General features: G+C 35.7%; 1 protein-coding gene across 1 annotated transcript in view; it reads right to left on the reverse strand.

Annotated features, from left to right (window-relative positions):
* SLX4IP (SLX4 interacting protein) overlaps positions 1 to 14,233 on the reverse strand; it is a gene marked incomplete at its 5' end in the record, with an annotated part of 17,766 nt that overhangs the window by 3,420 nt on the left and 113 nt on the right. Inside the window, 2 exons of the mRNA XM_010074042.1 lie at positions 11,411 to 11,499; positions 14,217 to 14,233. The exon at positions 14,217 to 14,233 is cut by the window's right edge and continues 113 nt beyond it. Coding sequence (XP_010072344.1) covers positions 11,411 to 11,499; positions 14,217 to 14,233 — 106 coding nt within the window. The remainder of the gene's footprint in view (positions 1 to 11,410; positions 11,500 to 14,216) is intronic.

The following is a 14,233-nucleotide window of genomic DNA, read 5'->3' on the forward strand; positions in this document are numbered from 1 at the left end:
ATAAGCCAGTGAAAACAACTTCCTGTTTTGTAACCAGAAAGTGGGTAGTTAAGCAAAGAAATAAAACCATTATGACAGTTTAAAAAACTACAGCTGTTTTGAGCCTTCCTTTCAGAGGCAAATTACGCAAATGTTTTTGTGTGTTCTGAGAGATGCATGAAGTTCTGTCTGCTAATGCTGCAACACATGTGTTTACAGCAAGCAGAAAAGACATGGGACATACATGCAATGTGGTTTCAACCTCAGAAATCAAGCCTAACCAGTTTAATGCGAGGGATTAATTGCTGCTTCTATTCTTGTTAGAGGTATGGACTCCCCAAATTTGACTAAATAAGTTTTCATATTCTGTAAACTATTAAAGAATGGAATATTATTAAGATACTGAAGACCTTTGCTAATTTGAAGAGAAGACACAGACTGTTAACAGTCTACAGTCTGTAGAAACTATTTTCATTTCCAGTAACATTCACACAACTCAGACTGAAGGATCTTGCACAATCATTCTGCATCAAAGCAGCTGGAGAGCACTCTTACTTCGCCAGAGAACAGAAGCACAAGCAGAAGCATTTTAACTTATTCTGCTTTACAGTAAGGATAATTCTATTAAACCTTCTTCAGTCCTCAGCTGAGGATATCGACGCAGCACACTGGGATAGGATCACCAGTCCGGTAAGGCAGTTCTTGTAGATATGGTAAATAATGGGTGGAAAGTAGAAATCTATAGGAGGAGTGGGTACAGTTCCTGTCCACACGTCCTCACTCCTGCAGATAAGCAATAACCTCAGTTCTAACTTGCAACCGATTATGAACAGTGCATGATGGTTGCCTGGAGTGTACTGTCATGCCAGGGTGTGAAGAGCAGACCCCGGAGAGAGGCAAAAATGACAAAGTCATGTCACTTGGGAGTTGAGTCAGACTGGAGTTAATGGCCCAGAGTTGAAGGGCTAACACATTCCCTCACTACGCCATCATCAACCTTTTATTTTGTTTTCAAATGATTTATCACAAAGCAGTGACAGAAAAGGGTTAAGGTGTTAAAAAAATTAAAAATCAAAATGATTTATATGTGAAACACTTCTGAACATGCCCTCTAAGTACAGTAGATTTTCCCCTTGGAACCACACCCTGTAAATGCTGTATTTTGAGAGCTGAACAATTAACATAAGGCATATGAGTCAGTCTTTGAAAGACTCTGTGGGAACCAGAGAGCCTTTTGCTATTAGGAGTGATGTAAACTCCCTAAGGCTGGAATAATTCCACAATAGAAGGCAAAGAGAGTCATAAATAACAACAATGGGCACTCCATATACTCCGAAGACATTCAGCCATTATTGGTGATACTTCCTTTATTTTCTTTATTAGACTTAATAATTTTAGTTAATTAAAAAGATAAAAAACACTGTCTGTTTTGGGAATACTATTTATTTCCTATGGGAACTTCAGGACTTGCTAAAGAAAAAAAAGCTAATCTGCTCTCATCCTGTCTAGTAATCCCAGATTCCTTTTAGGCAGTGAAATAATTAAAGAAAAATATTCCAGGCATAAAAAGGAGGACAGCAGAAGCAGACATCATATAAACAATGACACCATGACACAGAAAAACGTCAAAGCACCGCCAGACTTGTGACTTGACTCTGAAAGAGCTGCAGGGAGTGGGATTGCTGCTAACAAATTAAAACCACATTTCCTGGCAAATTGTTAAAGACAGACATATTTACATTTGTATAGAGACTGGGTGGGCACACAAGATTAAAATGCTTCTTTAGCCCTTGAACTGCCAAGTTCTATTAGAAATATGTGCTCTTAAAATCCTAGGGTAAACTCACTCTTTTTTGTCACTGAAACTCGGCAAAGAAGGGCCTGCAGAAATGAAGCTTACAAAGTCTCACTACCCTACCTGCTTATCATACTGGCCTCTCAAAACCTGATTTTAAGATCCTTAGTACTTATCCAAAGAGATATCTGTGAAAAAAAAAACAACCCTCTATTAAGACGTACAGAGAAACGTGGCTGTTGCGCACATAATATACTTGCTTCAAGGCTTATCAAATTGAAAATTCCTTCTTTTACTATCTTACTCAACTTACTTCTCACTCAAAATGAAAAAGAAACCCTCAAGAATGTAGAAGTGGTGACTGCCACCTGCAGCTCTCTCCAGGACAGCTGAATTCAGCAATACAGCATTAAATACCTATAAAAGAACTACTCATCGATATGCGCTTGTGAAGAATCCTTACAACTCATCATTCCGGAGAAGAGTGAAAGGTTTTGCCTTTTCAGCCTGATAATAATACTCATACTGAATTTATTTTTTTACCTTTTTTTTTTTTTCAGTCTAGGATTTGGGATGTTGGGCTGAAAGAAAAATTTTGACAGTGAACAATGCTGCCCCCCTTCCTGCCTCTCCTTTGTTTTCATACTTTATAGTTGTCTCTTACTATGCTCAAGATAACAGTTGCACACGCTTATGTACCAATAAACTAACACCAAGGGGTAATTAAATTTTGTGTCTAGTTAACAAAAAAACCCCACAATAAAAAACACACATTGTTTCTGAATTGCATTTATCAATGTGGCTCAACTTGCTCATCAAAAAATACTTAATAGAAAACATCAATGGGTCCAATAAATCAAATCTAGTATCAGAGTGCCATACAGGAGGGGACTGAATATAATAATGTAGACAAAGCAACGAAATAAAGTATTATCCCAGGCACACACAAGTGAATAAAATTAAAATTAGTAAAAGGCAGCAGATGTGAGCTTGCAATTGCATGATTTCTCTTAATGTCACTCCAAGCAGTATCATGAGATCACGCATCTACGATAACCCATAGCTCTCAGAACTGTTTGAATAGATGACTAGCAGATCAGAGAGGTCATAGCAGACTCTTTCCAATCTGATAAACAGAAAAGGGCTCCTAAAGCAAGTGAGGAGGCTTGTCAGTGAAGGATAAATCAGATACTGTAATCTAACTGATAGAAAATTGACAGAGACAGACAGGGCTTTGGTTCTAGTCCTCTGCCCTCTCCCATCTGATGTGAAGGAAAAGCTTCCCACAATTTCATGATGCAAATTTTTCAGTGTTTTCAGTGTAGTAATTCTACTTATGAACTACTATCGCATCATAAAACATTCATAGAAGTTTTCCAAGTACAGAAATGGATATTATTCTCAACCTGACATACAGTTCCTCAATTAGACTTGGGGAATATCGCTCTACATTTTCAAATGGACTGTCAGTAAGTTCCAGTAAAAAACATTCCATCTTACACATAGGAGTACTGACTCTTCATTTGAAATAGGTAGCCTGAAGGAATGCTGATGGTTTTTAAAAATACATTATTTTCAAGACTGAAATTGGAGAAACCAGAGAAAACTGCATCTCTCCCAGTGAGGAGCAGAACTTAGTAACCTATCCGTGGCCTAGCACAGAAAGTACAGTCTAACTCCTGGATCAGTATAGACTTCATTTTCTACTACCAAAATTCATTTTGATTTGACACCATGGATCTTAACCATTAAGTTTTTGCTTGTCAAGAGTCCCTATGGTCTGTACTACTTAGTCCAAGAGTTGGCCCAATCTGTTACAAGCCCCTGTGATACACATTCCACTTTCTCAAGATACAAGGTGTGAACCCAGGCTTTTCACTCAATACATAAGTCCTGGCAATTCCAAATGCTCCAAAGATCTCCAAAACATCATCAGATTAGCTTCTATGAGGACAAAAATGCCTTCTTGCTTTTGAAGTCTTTTGTTTGGATTTTAATCATATTTCACATGTAGCAGGAATCCCCGACTACACCGAACATAGGAAATCCAGAGTTGTCTAGATTTGCATTTGTATGCTTCCTAGATAATAGAAAATATAAAAATTCCTAATAATCTATAAATGGCATAAAACAAATAAAATGTGATACTTCATAAAAAGAAATCTAAAATTGCAGGGGGGCCTTTTAAAACATTGTTACCTCTATCACAGATAGCAAGAGCATACATAACACTTTCTAAAGCCACAGAAGGTGCTCTTGAAACAAACAATTTATTTACATACTGAGGCACATGATACATCCTATGGGTATTTGCTTGAAGGCAAAAAGGATTAAAATTAAGGTTAAGTAATTGAGCTATTAATCATTCTGATTTTATATACTGATGCTACAAGACTCAGATTCTATCTTCAGAGAAAGTGTCCACTGATAAGAAAAAAAGGAAAAGGCAATAGCTTTTCAACCAAAATAACTCTTTTCAATGACACCGAAGAAAAATGGTACGCATATTAATACTGACTTTTTTTTTTTTTTTCCCCCCACAGAAAACCGATGTCTTAAAAACAGGCATCTTTATCTAGGATTTCTTTTCAAGGTTCCTGCCTCCAGTAGTTAGGAAAGAGGACATGCATGCACAATATACATGTTTTATACTTTAAAGAATTTTTTATAAAATAAGAAGATAGCAATTTATGTGGAGCTTGACCCCCTTTCCCAACTTCCAAACCATGAGGGAAGGAATCTACTACCGAACTGTCACATGAGTATCTGAAAAAGCCAGGCACTCCTGTAATCCTGTACTACAGCTTTTAACAGCCTGGCATGAGGATCCTGTATCTGCCTACAAAATCTAACTGGATATCAAAGTCAATCAGTACAGATGTCTAAACACCTATCAGTAATACTGAAGTAAACTTTCTATTTATCCTTACAGATACAGCATGTGTTATATGACGTAACAGAATACTATTTGTAATACACGATGTATACAACAACATGATTCATATACTTAAAACTTCAATTCTTACAGAAAAAAAAGTATGGAAAAGAACAGATCAATTTTAAAACAACTGTTCTCTTTATACAATTACAATAGTGTTTAACAACTGTAGGAGATATTGGAAAGAATAACTAACACTCTTGATCTTCCTGGTTATACAGAAGCAAAATATGTAAAGTAGGCAGAACTGCACAGCCCAGGAGATAATTACTGTTCAACAATCTGGCCAATGTTTTAGCCTGGTTTCCAAAACAAACACCACTACCACCACCACAACTCCCAAAGCCCCCAAGATTTCTGAGCTCACACTGGGTGTCTGTCCATCCAAATAACTTCAAATCATTACAAACTGTTCAAAAATCCTTCCGTGAACTTTACCATCATGTATTTCAGCTTCCTGTTCAGTCAAGTTATGAAATTCCTATTAGTCGTAACAGATTTCTGCTGAAGGCTGAGGAACAGATTGCTCTTTAAAACAATAAAAAAAAAAAAACCTGTCAAATATTCTTTGCCCAACAGGAATATAGAGAATTATTATAAAAAACTAAAGTAATTTAGATCTTTTTAAGTCCTAGAATCATCAAAATCTCACAGATGCACAGCAGTTCACTGTAGGTTTAAACATCATTGTGCTATGCTTCCAGCCTACACCTTTGCTGGAGGCATACATCCTCTCAAAGTCTGCAGAGAGGAGAGAACATCATTCAGTGTAAAGTCCAGAATCTTAGCTCAAATCCGCATTAACCACTAGCATGAGCCGTGACAGCAAGAGAGTGAGAGGGGAGAGGAAAATGAGAGAGGTGAAAGGATGATGACAAATTATAATATCTTAAATAACCACAAGGCTTTGGCAAATGAGATCTTGTGAACGCTGCTAAGTAGCTACATTTAAATCAACTGGAGCACTCATATAAGAAGCAACTACCAAAATCAGTAAAAGATTACTCAATTTGTCCCTACTTTTTGAAGATTGCATCATATGGAAATGATTTTATGTGCTTAATCATTTATACTGCAGTTCCAGGACTTTTTGTTATTTCTGCTCTCCTCCATCTCAGTTTTGCACAATGAGAGGTACATAATCTTTTATTTAAGATGTATTCAACTTACTTATTGGCATTAAGACAAATTGAGTATTCTTTGTGTTTCATTCCATATATACTCTAATATTCTTTTTGCTTTTCAGATAAATAATGCTATGGAACAAAAATCTTCCCATCAGTTCTTTGTAGCAATATCTTGGCCTTTTTCCAGAGATTGTACTGTTAATTCACTCAGCAGTATGCATGAACACTGTAATTGCTCTTTTCAGTCAAAATACTGTGCATTTATCAACAGATTATTTTCATTTACAGTCCGAACGCCCCTCTACCCATCTCTGTGAGGTTTCTCTGAAATTTTCCACAGCCTTCTCCAGTCTTGACTAATTAAAATAATTGTGTCAGATTTCATTTCATCATTTGTCCACTTCTCTGGATTATTAATATAACAGCAGATTATTATAAACAGCAGACAGCTATTAGTCTTTTGCCATGCAGAAAATAAATCAGTCAGTTTGTAAGCTGTAAGAAGAAACTACAACAAGTTCAGACAAATTTCACTGAGGCAATTCACAGCATTACCGCTCTCAGGTATCCTTCCTCCCCTTTTGCAGGAGGTTCCTACCCCACTGCAGATTTGGCAGCAGCGAGCACACACACACGCCCCAGATGCTCCCACCCACAATTCAATGTGCTAGTTTAAAAACCAGAAAAGTTTGGTTTTCATGAATCCACAAGACTGTGATATGCAGCAAGATGAGATGCAGGCACACAGCCCTTTTGGCAAACTCTACTACAGGAGTGGTAATCTCCAAGGAGAAGAGGAAGACAGCTGGGACAAAAGGGAATATTGTAAAACTGCCTTCTTCTTTATGACCAGGTCAACACTGAGGGCAAGAATGCATGGCTAAGAGAAGAGAAGGCAGGACGGACTGCATGTTTCAATATCATCAGTCTTGCATCAGCTTGAGCAGAATATGAAGGATGAGCAGAAAAAAATGACAGAAGCTTGAAGCATCAAAAGTGAAAACTCACCAAAGAGAAAAATAATTCTTTACCGGTCCCACCCTGTGGTACTTGGATAGGATTCATGAGTCTACAGTTCCCTCTCTCTACTTTTTTGAAAAAAGTAGTGAACGCTGCTCATACAGTTACCAAACTACATCTTAATATTAAAGTTGTTCTCCTCGAGCTGTGTTCCCTATAACGACTGAAAAGAATTAAGCACAATGTCTGAAAACACATGAAAACTAGATTTAATGAAATTTTAAAAAAGACAATGAAATAAAAAAAAACACAAACAAGACAAGTATTACAACAACTGTAACACTAAGGTGTGTTTTGGTTGTTACTTCCAAACTGAGGTGACTATCAGCTGCTACCTAAAAGGGTGGTCCCCTCTCTTCATCCAAATCCTGGCTGTGTGCTCCTGCAACATTTTTTGTGTCACAGTTGGCAACTCTGTGGGTACAGGATGAGTTGTTCAGTGAACTGACGTGACAGAAAATGAATCCTCCAATAAAAACCAGAGAAAATTCACAAATAAATCATTTTCTGATGGATCAAGTCAATGACCTAATTCATTATTGACTGAAGAATCACTCAGTCCATTGTAACTAGAAAGGGAAAGAATACATAGCTGCAACTAGAGGAGATGTAGACTGACCTTTTCAGAAGTAGCCCACCATTACAGCAGTTTAACTGTGATAATACATATATATATAGACACACATACACACACACAGTTCTACATCAAGATTAGAATTTACCCACTGCAAATTGTGCAACTGTATTTCACAGGGTGTCCCTCTTCCCCTACCCAATCTGATATCACTTAACAATACGTCTTTAAAGTATTTAAGATAACCAGATTTCACACAAAGTCTTCTACTAATCTTTACAAACTGTTCCTCCCTGTAAAAAGTTTCCATTCTACCTTCCAGTAGACACTCTGTTCCTGCAGCACACAGTCTAATGTTGAAAGTCTCCTGTTAATTACAGTGAAGTGTACCTGTCTTCATGAATGAACCAGAAGCTTCTTCCCAGCATAATCAAAATCCAAGCAAATAATTTACATTCTTATGAGTTTAAGAAAAATAATTCTCTTATGTACCTGAAGTATGTTACAATGACACAATTTATAAAATCAGACATGTATGAAGATGGTAAAATAGTTTGCTTTTATTTCTCTGTTGGAGATTTAAAAAGCACTAGGCATATTTTCAGCACTTCTCCTTGTGTACCTATGCAGTTTTTTTTGTTTGATTGTGGTTTTTTTGGTGTTTGTTTAGTTTTGTTTTTTAACAGTAATATTCTGTTTGGAAAACAACCTTTATTTTTGTATAATATTCCCTGCAATTTAACAAGGCTCGGTGGAAAGCCTGAGATCTTTTTAATCAAAACAGGATCTCCTACTCCCCACTTTCTTTTCTGATTTCACATGAACAGTAATTTTGAATTTCCATTTCGATATCATCATTAGCTTAACCTCCCTCATGCTTTCCTTACAACTGCTTCCTCTCATAGATTCTAGTATAAAGCCAATGTGGTTATCAATGAATACTCCATTGTTAGCACATTTTCAAATGTTCAAATCCTCCATAAGCCTTCCACCCATTTCCACTGTTTCTTCAGATAAACCATTTCCAATTTTCCATTTTAGCTCCCTACATAATAATCATAAAGAAAATGCCGTCATTGACAAAGATGACTAATCTCTCCAGAGCTCTTATATTCTTCCCTGGGTTTCCTCTTTTACCATTTTCCCAAAACCGTCTTCATTTTCAAGATAAAACTATTTAAGATTACAAACATAGCTTGGCAAAACAGGAAGCAATGTTTTCATGTTTAAACTTGGCATTAATCAGCCAGGCTATTCTCCCATCCTTTTTTTTTTTTGAGACTTCCAATTTGCTTATTTTCAATAACTTGCTGTATTGTTTCTTCAATAGAGATTTCCCTTCTTCCAAAATTATTATTACTGCCTGCAGCCTGATTTTTAGATATGACCACAGACACACTTATAGAAAATAGAAAATTACATATAAATAGATCTTCTTCTATTTTATTTCAGCTCTACTCCTTAGAAGTGCTCTCAAATATTTTATTAATTTATGCTTAAAGCTAATTTGACAGAGACTGCCTAATCCACCTTTTCCTTGGTCTTACAAGATGTATCACAGAAAGCTTCAAATTGCTTCTCTCAGCAATTGATGCTAAGGTTTTTGGTTCTGAATATCTCAAAAGCAACCAAATTCTGATATTTTCTAAGACGTAGGACATAGAATTTCCTTTTGTATCTGGCTACATCCCTTGAAACTCTTGGTTTAAGCACAGTCTATTTCAGATATACAGAGAATAGCCTAAAAGGCAGTGAAAAGGCAAAGAATGAAGTGCTAAAGACAGATTTTAAAAAAAAGTGTTGCAATGAGTGAAAGACATGTGTCTCTATCAGGCTGACATAAAACTGGTTCCAAGTAATTATAAAGGAGGGCATTGAGCCTGACTTGTCTTGACAGAGCTCAGGAATGAAAGGTTGACCTAACCGTAAAATGGCATAAGAGCAGTTAAAAAAAAAAAAAAAATATATATATATTGTTAAGTCTGGACTAAGTCAAACACAAAGACATTAAGCAACACTGAAAAGTAACGAAGTCGCCATTAACATACAGTCAACTACTTCTATAAAACACAGATAGGCCCTCAAAACCAAGGCTGTGAGCTGATTAAACATTTAAAACAACTTGCATGCAACATTATGAAACTATTCAAACTCAAACAACATACAGAGGGAAACAAACCATATGCCTCATTTCTAGCCCATGACAGAATACACTGGAGTATTTCAATGGAAAGGTCTTCTGGGTGGTCTTTTGTAGTCTAGTTTAGAGTTCAAGCATACTCACTGCTAAATTGCATAGAGAAAAGTACACGCACAAAGTGCAGATCCTTAATCTTTACTTCTGGAGTGCCAAAAACTTTAAATTATGTCTCAGTGGCAATCGAACACTCCCCCAGTTTGGCTAAGTAATGAACTGGAGTATATGACAAATTCAGTACTAATGTGGAGTAGAAATTATGGATCAGCAAAACAATCTGGAATGGACCCTTTCAAGTTAGAGTGACAAGAATTGAAAAGATACTCCAAAACATATCCTGAGAGTCTGTTCACATCTTGTTAGTTCTTCAAATCAGGAAAGATGACTTAGGGATAACTTTATCATCTCCTACCAACATACTACACCAACTGTTCCAGCCAGTTCTATGCACACATATCGCATCTGTAAGTAAAGCAAAGTCCCATGATTTTATTATTGATTAGGGTATGAAACCACTATGAAATTTTTATTTTTTTAAACATAAAAATGTTTAAAGTTACTTTTTAAACAACCAAGAGTCTCCATAGATCAGATCAAATTTTGAAATAGTCAAGCTGAAGTCTGTATCATTATATTTTTCTTTTGCCTTCTCCTTACTAGACAGAATGATGTGAAGGAAACTAAAGAAAACTTCTCATCTTTTCTTTTATGGGAAGATTAAAAGTACTAAAGAAGGGAACTGGATATCTCATGAGAGATACTTTAGAAAAAAAAAAAAGGATAATTATTTCTCAGTCAAAATGAAGAGACAGGATTTTCTACTTAGAGCATCTAAGTAGCTTTCAAGACAATACTGAGAAAGTAATAATTTTCAAAAGAGCAAAGTACTTCTAAAGCAGATTTGTTTCTGAGAAGAACATTGCCTTTGATCTTTTGACATTTAAGGATACTTCCCAATCTAAGAATCAAGAATTTAAAATCTGCACTTAGTATAAAAACATCCTGCTTGATACAAAAAAATTAAGTTAAATTAGTAGAAGAAAAACCTTTTTTTTTCCAAAGTTCAAATATACTTTAACACATCTAAGACAAACTACTAAAATACACATAGACCTCTGCGTGTAATTCTGACTCTTACTGTGAGCATAGAAGAGGCCGTCTGCCATATAGCAGGCCACCTGGGTCAATGTGAGTACTCCTGAGACAATCAGCAGTTAACTGCAGCATAAAATTCATAAGCTTTTGACCCTGATAAAGCCTTCAAGGATGAAATATTTAAGTACAATTGCTTATGGCATTTAACTACACACCAGTGCCTTTTTCTACATAAATGTTTGGGGATTTTTTTTTTCCCCAGCAGGGCTAGCACTGATCCATTTGAGTTGTTTTGGAGAATAAGGGCTAAGAAAACATGTAAGAAACCCATGGACATTTAAAAACTTCCACAGTATAATTTTAGAAAGTAAAATTTTACAAGGACAAAATATAAAGGGGAAAAAAAATCCTTAAACTAAGTTGCTGAAATCATACCTAGCTTTCTAAATAGGTGGTCTTTTTGTCTGAGCCTTATATGGCTCAAAAATGCTGAGCTTCCAAAAATTATCACTTTTGTCTGTTTCAGAGTCACTTCAGGATCTCCTTTTGAATACTATGGCCCAACTGTTAATGTGACTTTCTGTTTGCAAGATGACAACATATGTGAATAACTACATCTACATATAAACATTCATATTACCACTATAAAATAACTGGAAAACTTATGGAATAGTTTTGTACATACCAATAAACCATTTTCACATGTCCAAGCACTGGGATTAGATTCAAGTTTACTGACACAAACTATACATTTGTCTGGGAACACACGTAGCTCTATACAAAAATAATTGAAAAGAAGATTACAAAAATTATAGGCATGTTCAAAAACACATATGACAAGAAATATACGTTATTTCAGTAAGCAAAATAATTTATTTTCTAAATTGCACATTAACTCACTTCATACACTCCACTAGTTTCTTACATACCCTCTTGAATAGCCCATCCCTCCTTTTGTTTTGCTTTTTTAAACCAAAAAAATCAATAAATCAGAGTAAGTTTAGTTCCCATGAGGATAGTCATGGCTGCAAATTAGTCCACCTGCACCCCTGGACAAATATACCAGACAGAATCAACAGACAAACCACTTAACAATGATTTCTTTTGTTCTATTATTGAGATGAGTCTTTTCATCACAAAAGCTGTAAATGATGTTTGTAATACAGCACAACATATTCAATCAGGACTTGGCATAAAAACTCAGCATAAGGCTGTTTCAAACTTTGACTACAGTGATTTTTGAAGTCATTAGACAAATTGGATAACTACTACCAAATTACATACTTTACTCATAACTTACTTGTTATGAACACAACAAAGTTTCTATTTACAAAGAATTGAAAATTGAAGAGTTCTCAGATTAGAACAGACCAAGCAAAGCTTTATTCAGCACCTAGCAATGATATGAAAAAAGCGTAACTGGATATTTTGTTATTTTACATATCATGTTATTTACAATTTACTATCTTCATATTTTCAGCTCGGATTTTTTTGTTGTTGTTTTTTTGTTTGGTTTGGTTCCATAAAAAGAGAATTACTAATCTTTAAAGTTTGTTATACTTCAAAACCACCCTAATTTCTGCCACAAGAAAGAGACAAGGCATGCAGAAAAAACATGAGGTTGAGCTCACAGATTTTTTTTGGTAGAATATCTCCTCACAACGGATGGAGTACAGGCATGATGGGCACAACTTGCCAGTGACGATCAGGTCATCCATATGGGTGACTGCCTCTCTACAAGGTACTGCTCCTTCACCAACAGGCATATTTCTATTACTATCTGACCAATCCCTCTGAGTGCGTACCAGCAGCAACTCTTCTAGTCATTACCAAGGAAGATGGGGATGTTGAAACAGATTACCTTCCATTTGCCATTTGTTGAAAAAGCATACACAGAGACCTCAGATGCATCTGCATTGGCATAATAGCTTGTTAAGCTACTATAACTCTGTAATAAATATGAACCTTTCATAATCCTTTCAGAAATATCGAATGTTGGCAAAACTGTGTTCAAGGAAGTATTCATGTTGTGCCTTATGTCCAGATTATTCTTTCACTGCTTGTATCCTCAAGAACTGAAAAGCCACCCTCAAAGGTCTAGTACAATGGTTTTCAAACTGTGAGCAGTCTACAGACATCTTCCAAATGGACTACAAAAGAAAAGTTGGACAAGTATTGCAAGGACTGAATTTGTTATGTGAGGTTCCAATAACAGCCTCTTAGGTAAATTTAATTTAGCTATTGAGTGAGCATGACTGATTAAAGTATCCAAGATTTTTCTTCTATTAGGCTCAACGTCTGGTTTTTGTTTGTGAAGTACTAGGTGTATCTTACAGAAAGGAAACATTGGTGCCAAAGTATTTGTTTGTTTAGGATACCTGCTTATTTTGCTCTTTATTGGGAGCAAAACGTAGCAAAAATGAACTTCATTTCTTGTTAGGAAGTTCATTTGGAAGCAAGCTTTTAAAAGACTGCAGCATCAGAGCCTCTCTTTTTGGCAGCACTAGCAGGGCAAGTTCATTCAACATTTTTATTGTTACATTTTATAACAACCTCACTTGCTGGCTAACAAAATGAAAGTATCTTTAAGTATTCACTGAGGCTTAAAAGAAGTTCAAATTTAACACACAGAAACCGATGTTGAGACACCAATGCAGACACTCTGCTATTCTGTTCTAGCTATTCCTCCAGGAGGCTGGGAGAACAAGTTTGATTAAACATTTAAAATCAACACTTCAGTCTCTTCAACCAATACTAACTTAGAATAACAACTAGTTGGCATTTGAAGAGAGATAATGAATTCCTATAAAAATAAGAAATTCTTTTAAAATATCCATTCAAGTATTCAGTATTTTTAAGGGCACCTAATCAATTTATTTTACTTTGGTTTTTTGATACAAAAAGCTCAACATAAAGGGCAGTGATCATTATAGCTCGTTTTTATTGCTGTTGGCAAGACAGGATTCATATCACTCCCTTATAAAGCACCTTGGCTTAAGAAAACATGAAAAAAAGATCTGGTCCAATGACATCACCTATGCAAAGATTTTATAGAACTGAGGTGAATGAAGGCCTTTCCTTGCATACACTTGTACTGTACAGTTGATGTCACAAGACACTCAGGCAATAATGAAGTGATTCATACTGCAACCTCTGGTTGATTCACTCTGCAAACTCAGTAAAATGCTGAGTTTCATCATACTTACAAAATTTGGAATGGCTTAGCCGATTACCCCGGGGCAAGGCATACACAAATTTAAAATTAGGTTTAAAAAAAAAAAATAAAAATCCATCAAATGTTTAAGAAACACTTCTCTTTTTTTTATAGCAGACATCCTCCAAAAAAAAAAAAAAAAAAAAAAAAATCAAGCTCTGAAAGAAGTCAGGATTAAGTAGCCCAAAATCTGACAAAGCATTAGTTTATGTTCCTTTTTTTTTTTCTCCCAGAAATGCAAAATTCTAAGTAACATTATAAGAAACTGATTTCTTACCACGATAATGTTTCCCT

Source organism: Pterocles gutturalis, unplaced genomic scaffold, assembly GCF_000699245.1.
Source record: "Pterocles gutturalis isolate BGI_N339 unplaced genomic scaffold, ASM69924v1 scaffold4032, whole genome shotgun sequence".
Classification (NCBI taxonomy): Eukaryota; Metazoa; Chordata; class Aves; order Pterocliformes; family Pteroclidae; genus Pterocles; species Pterocles gutturalis.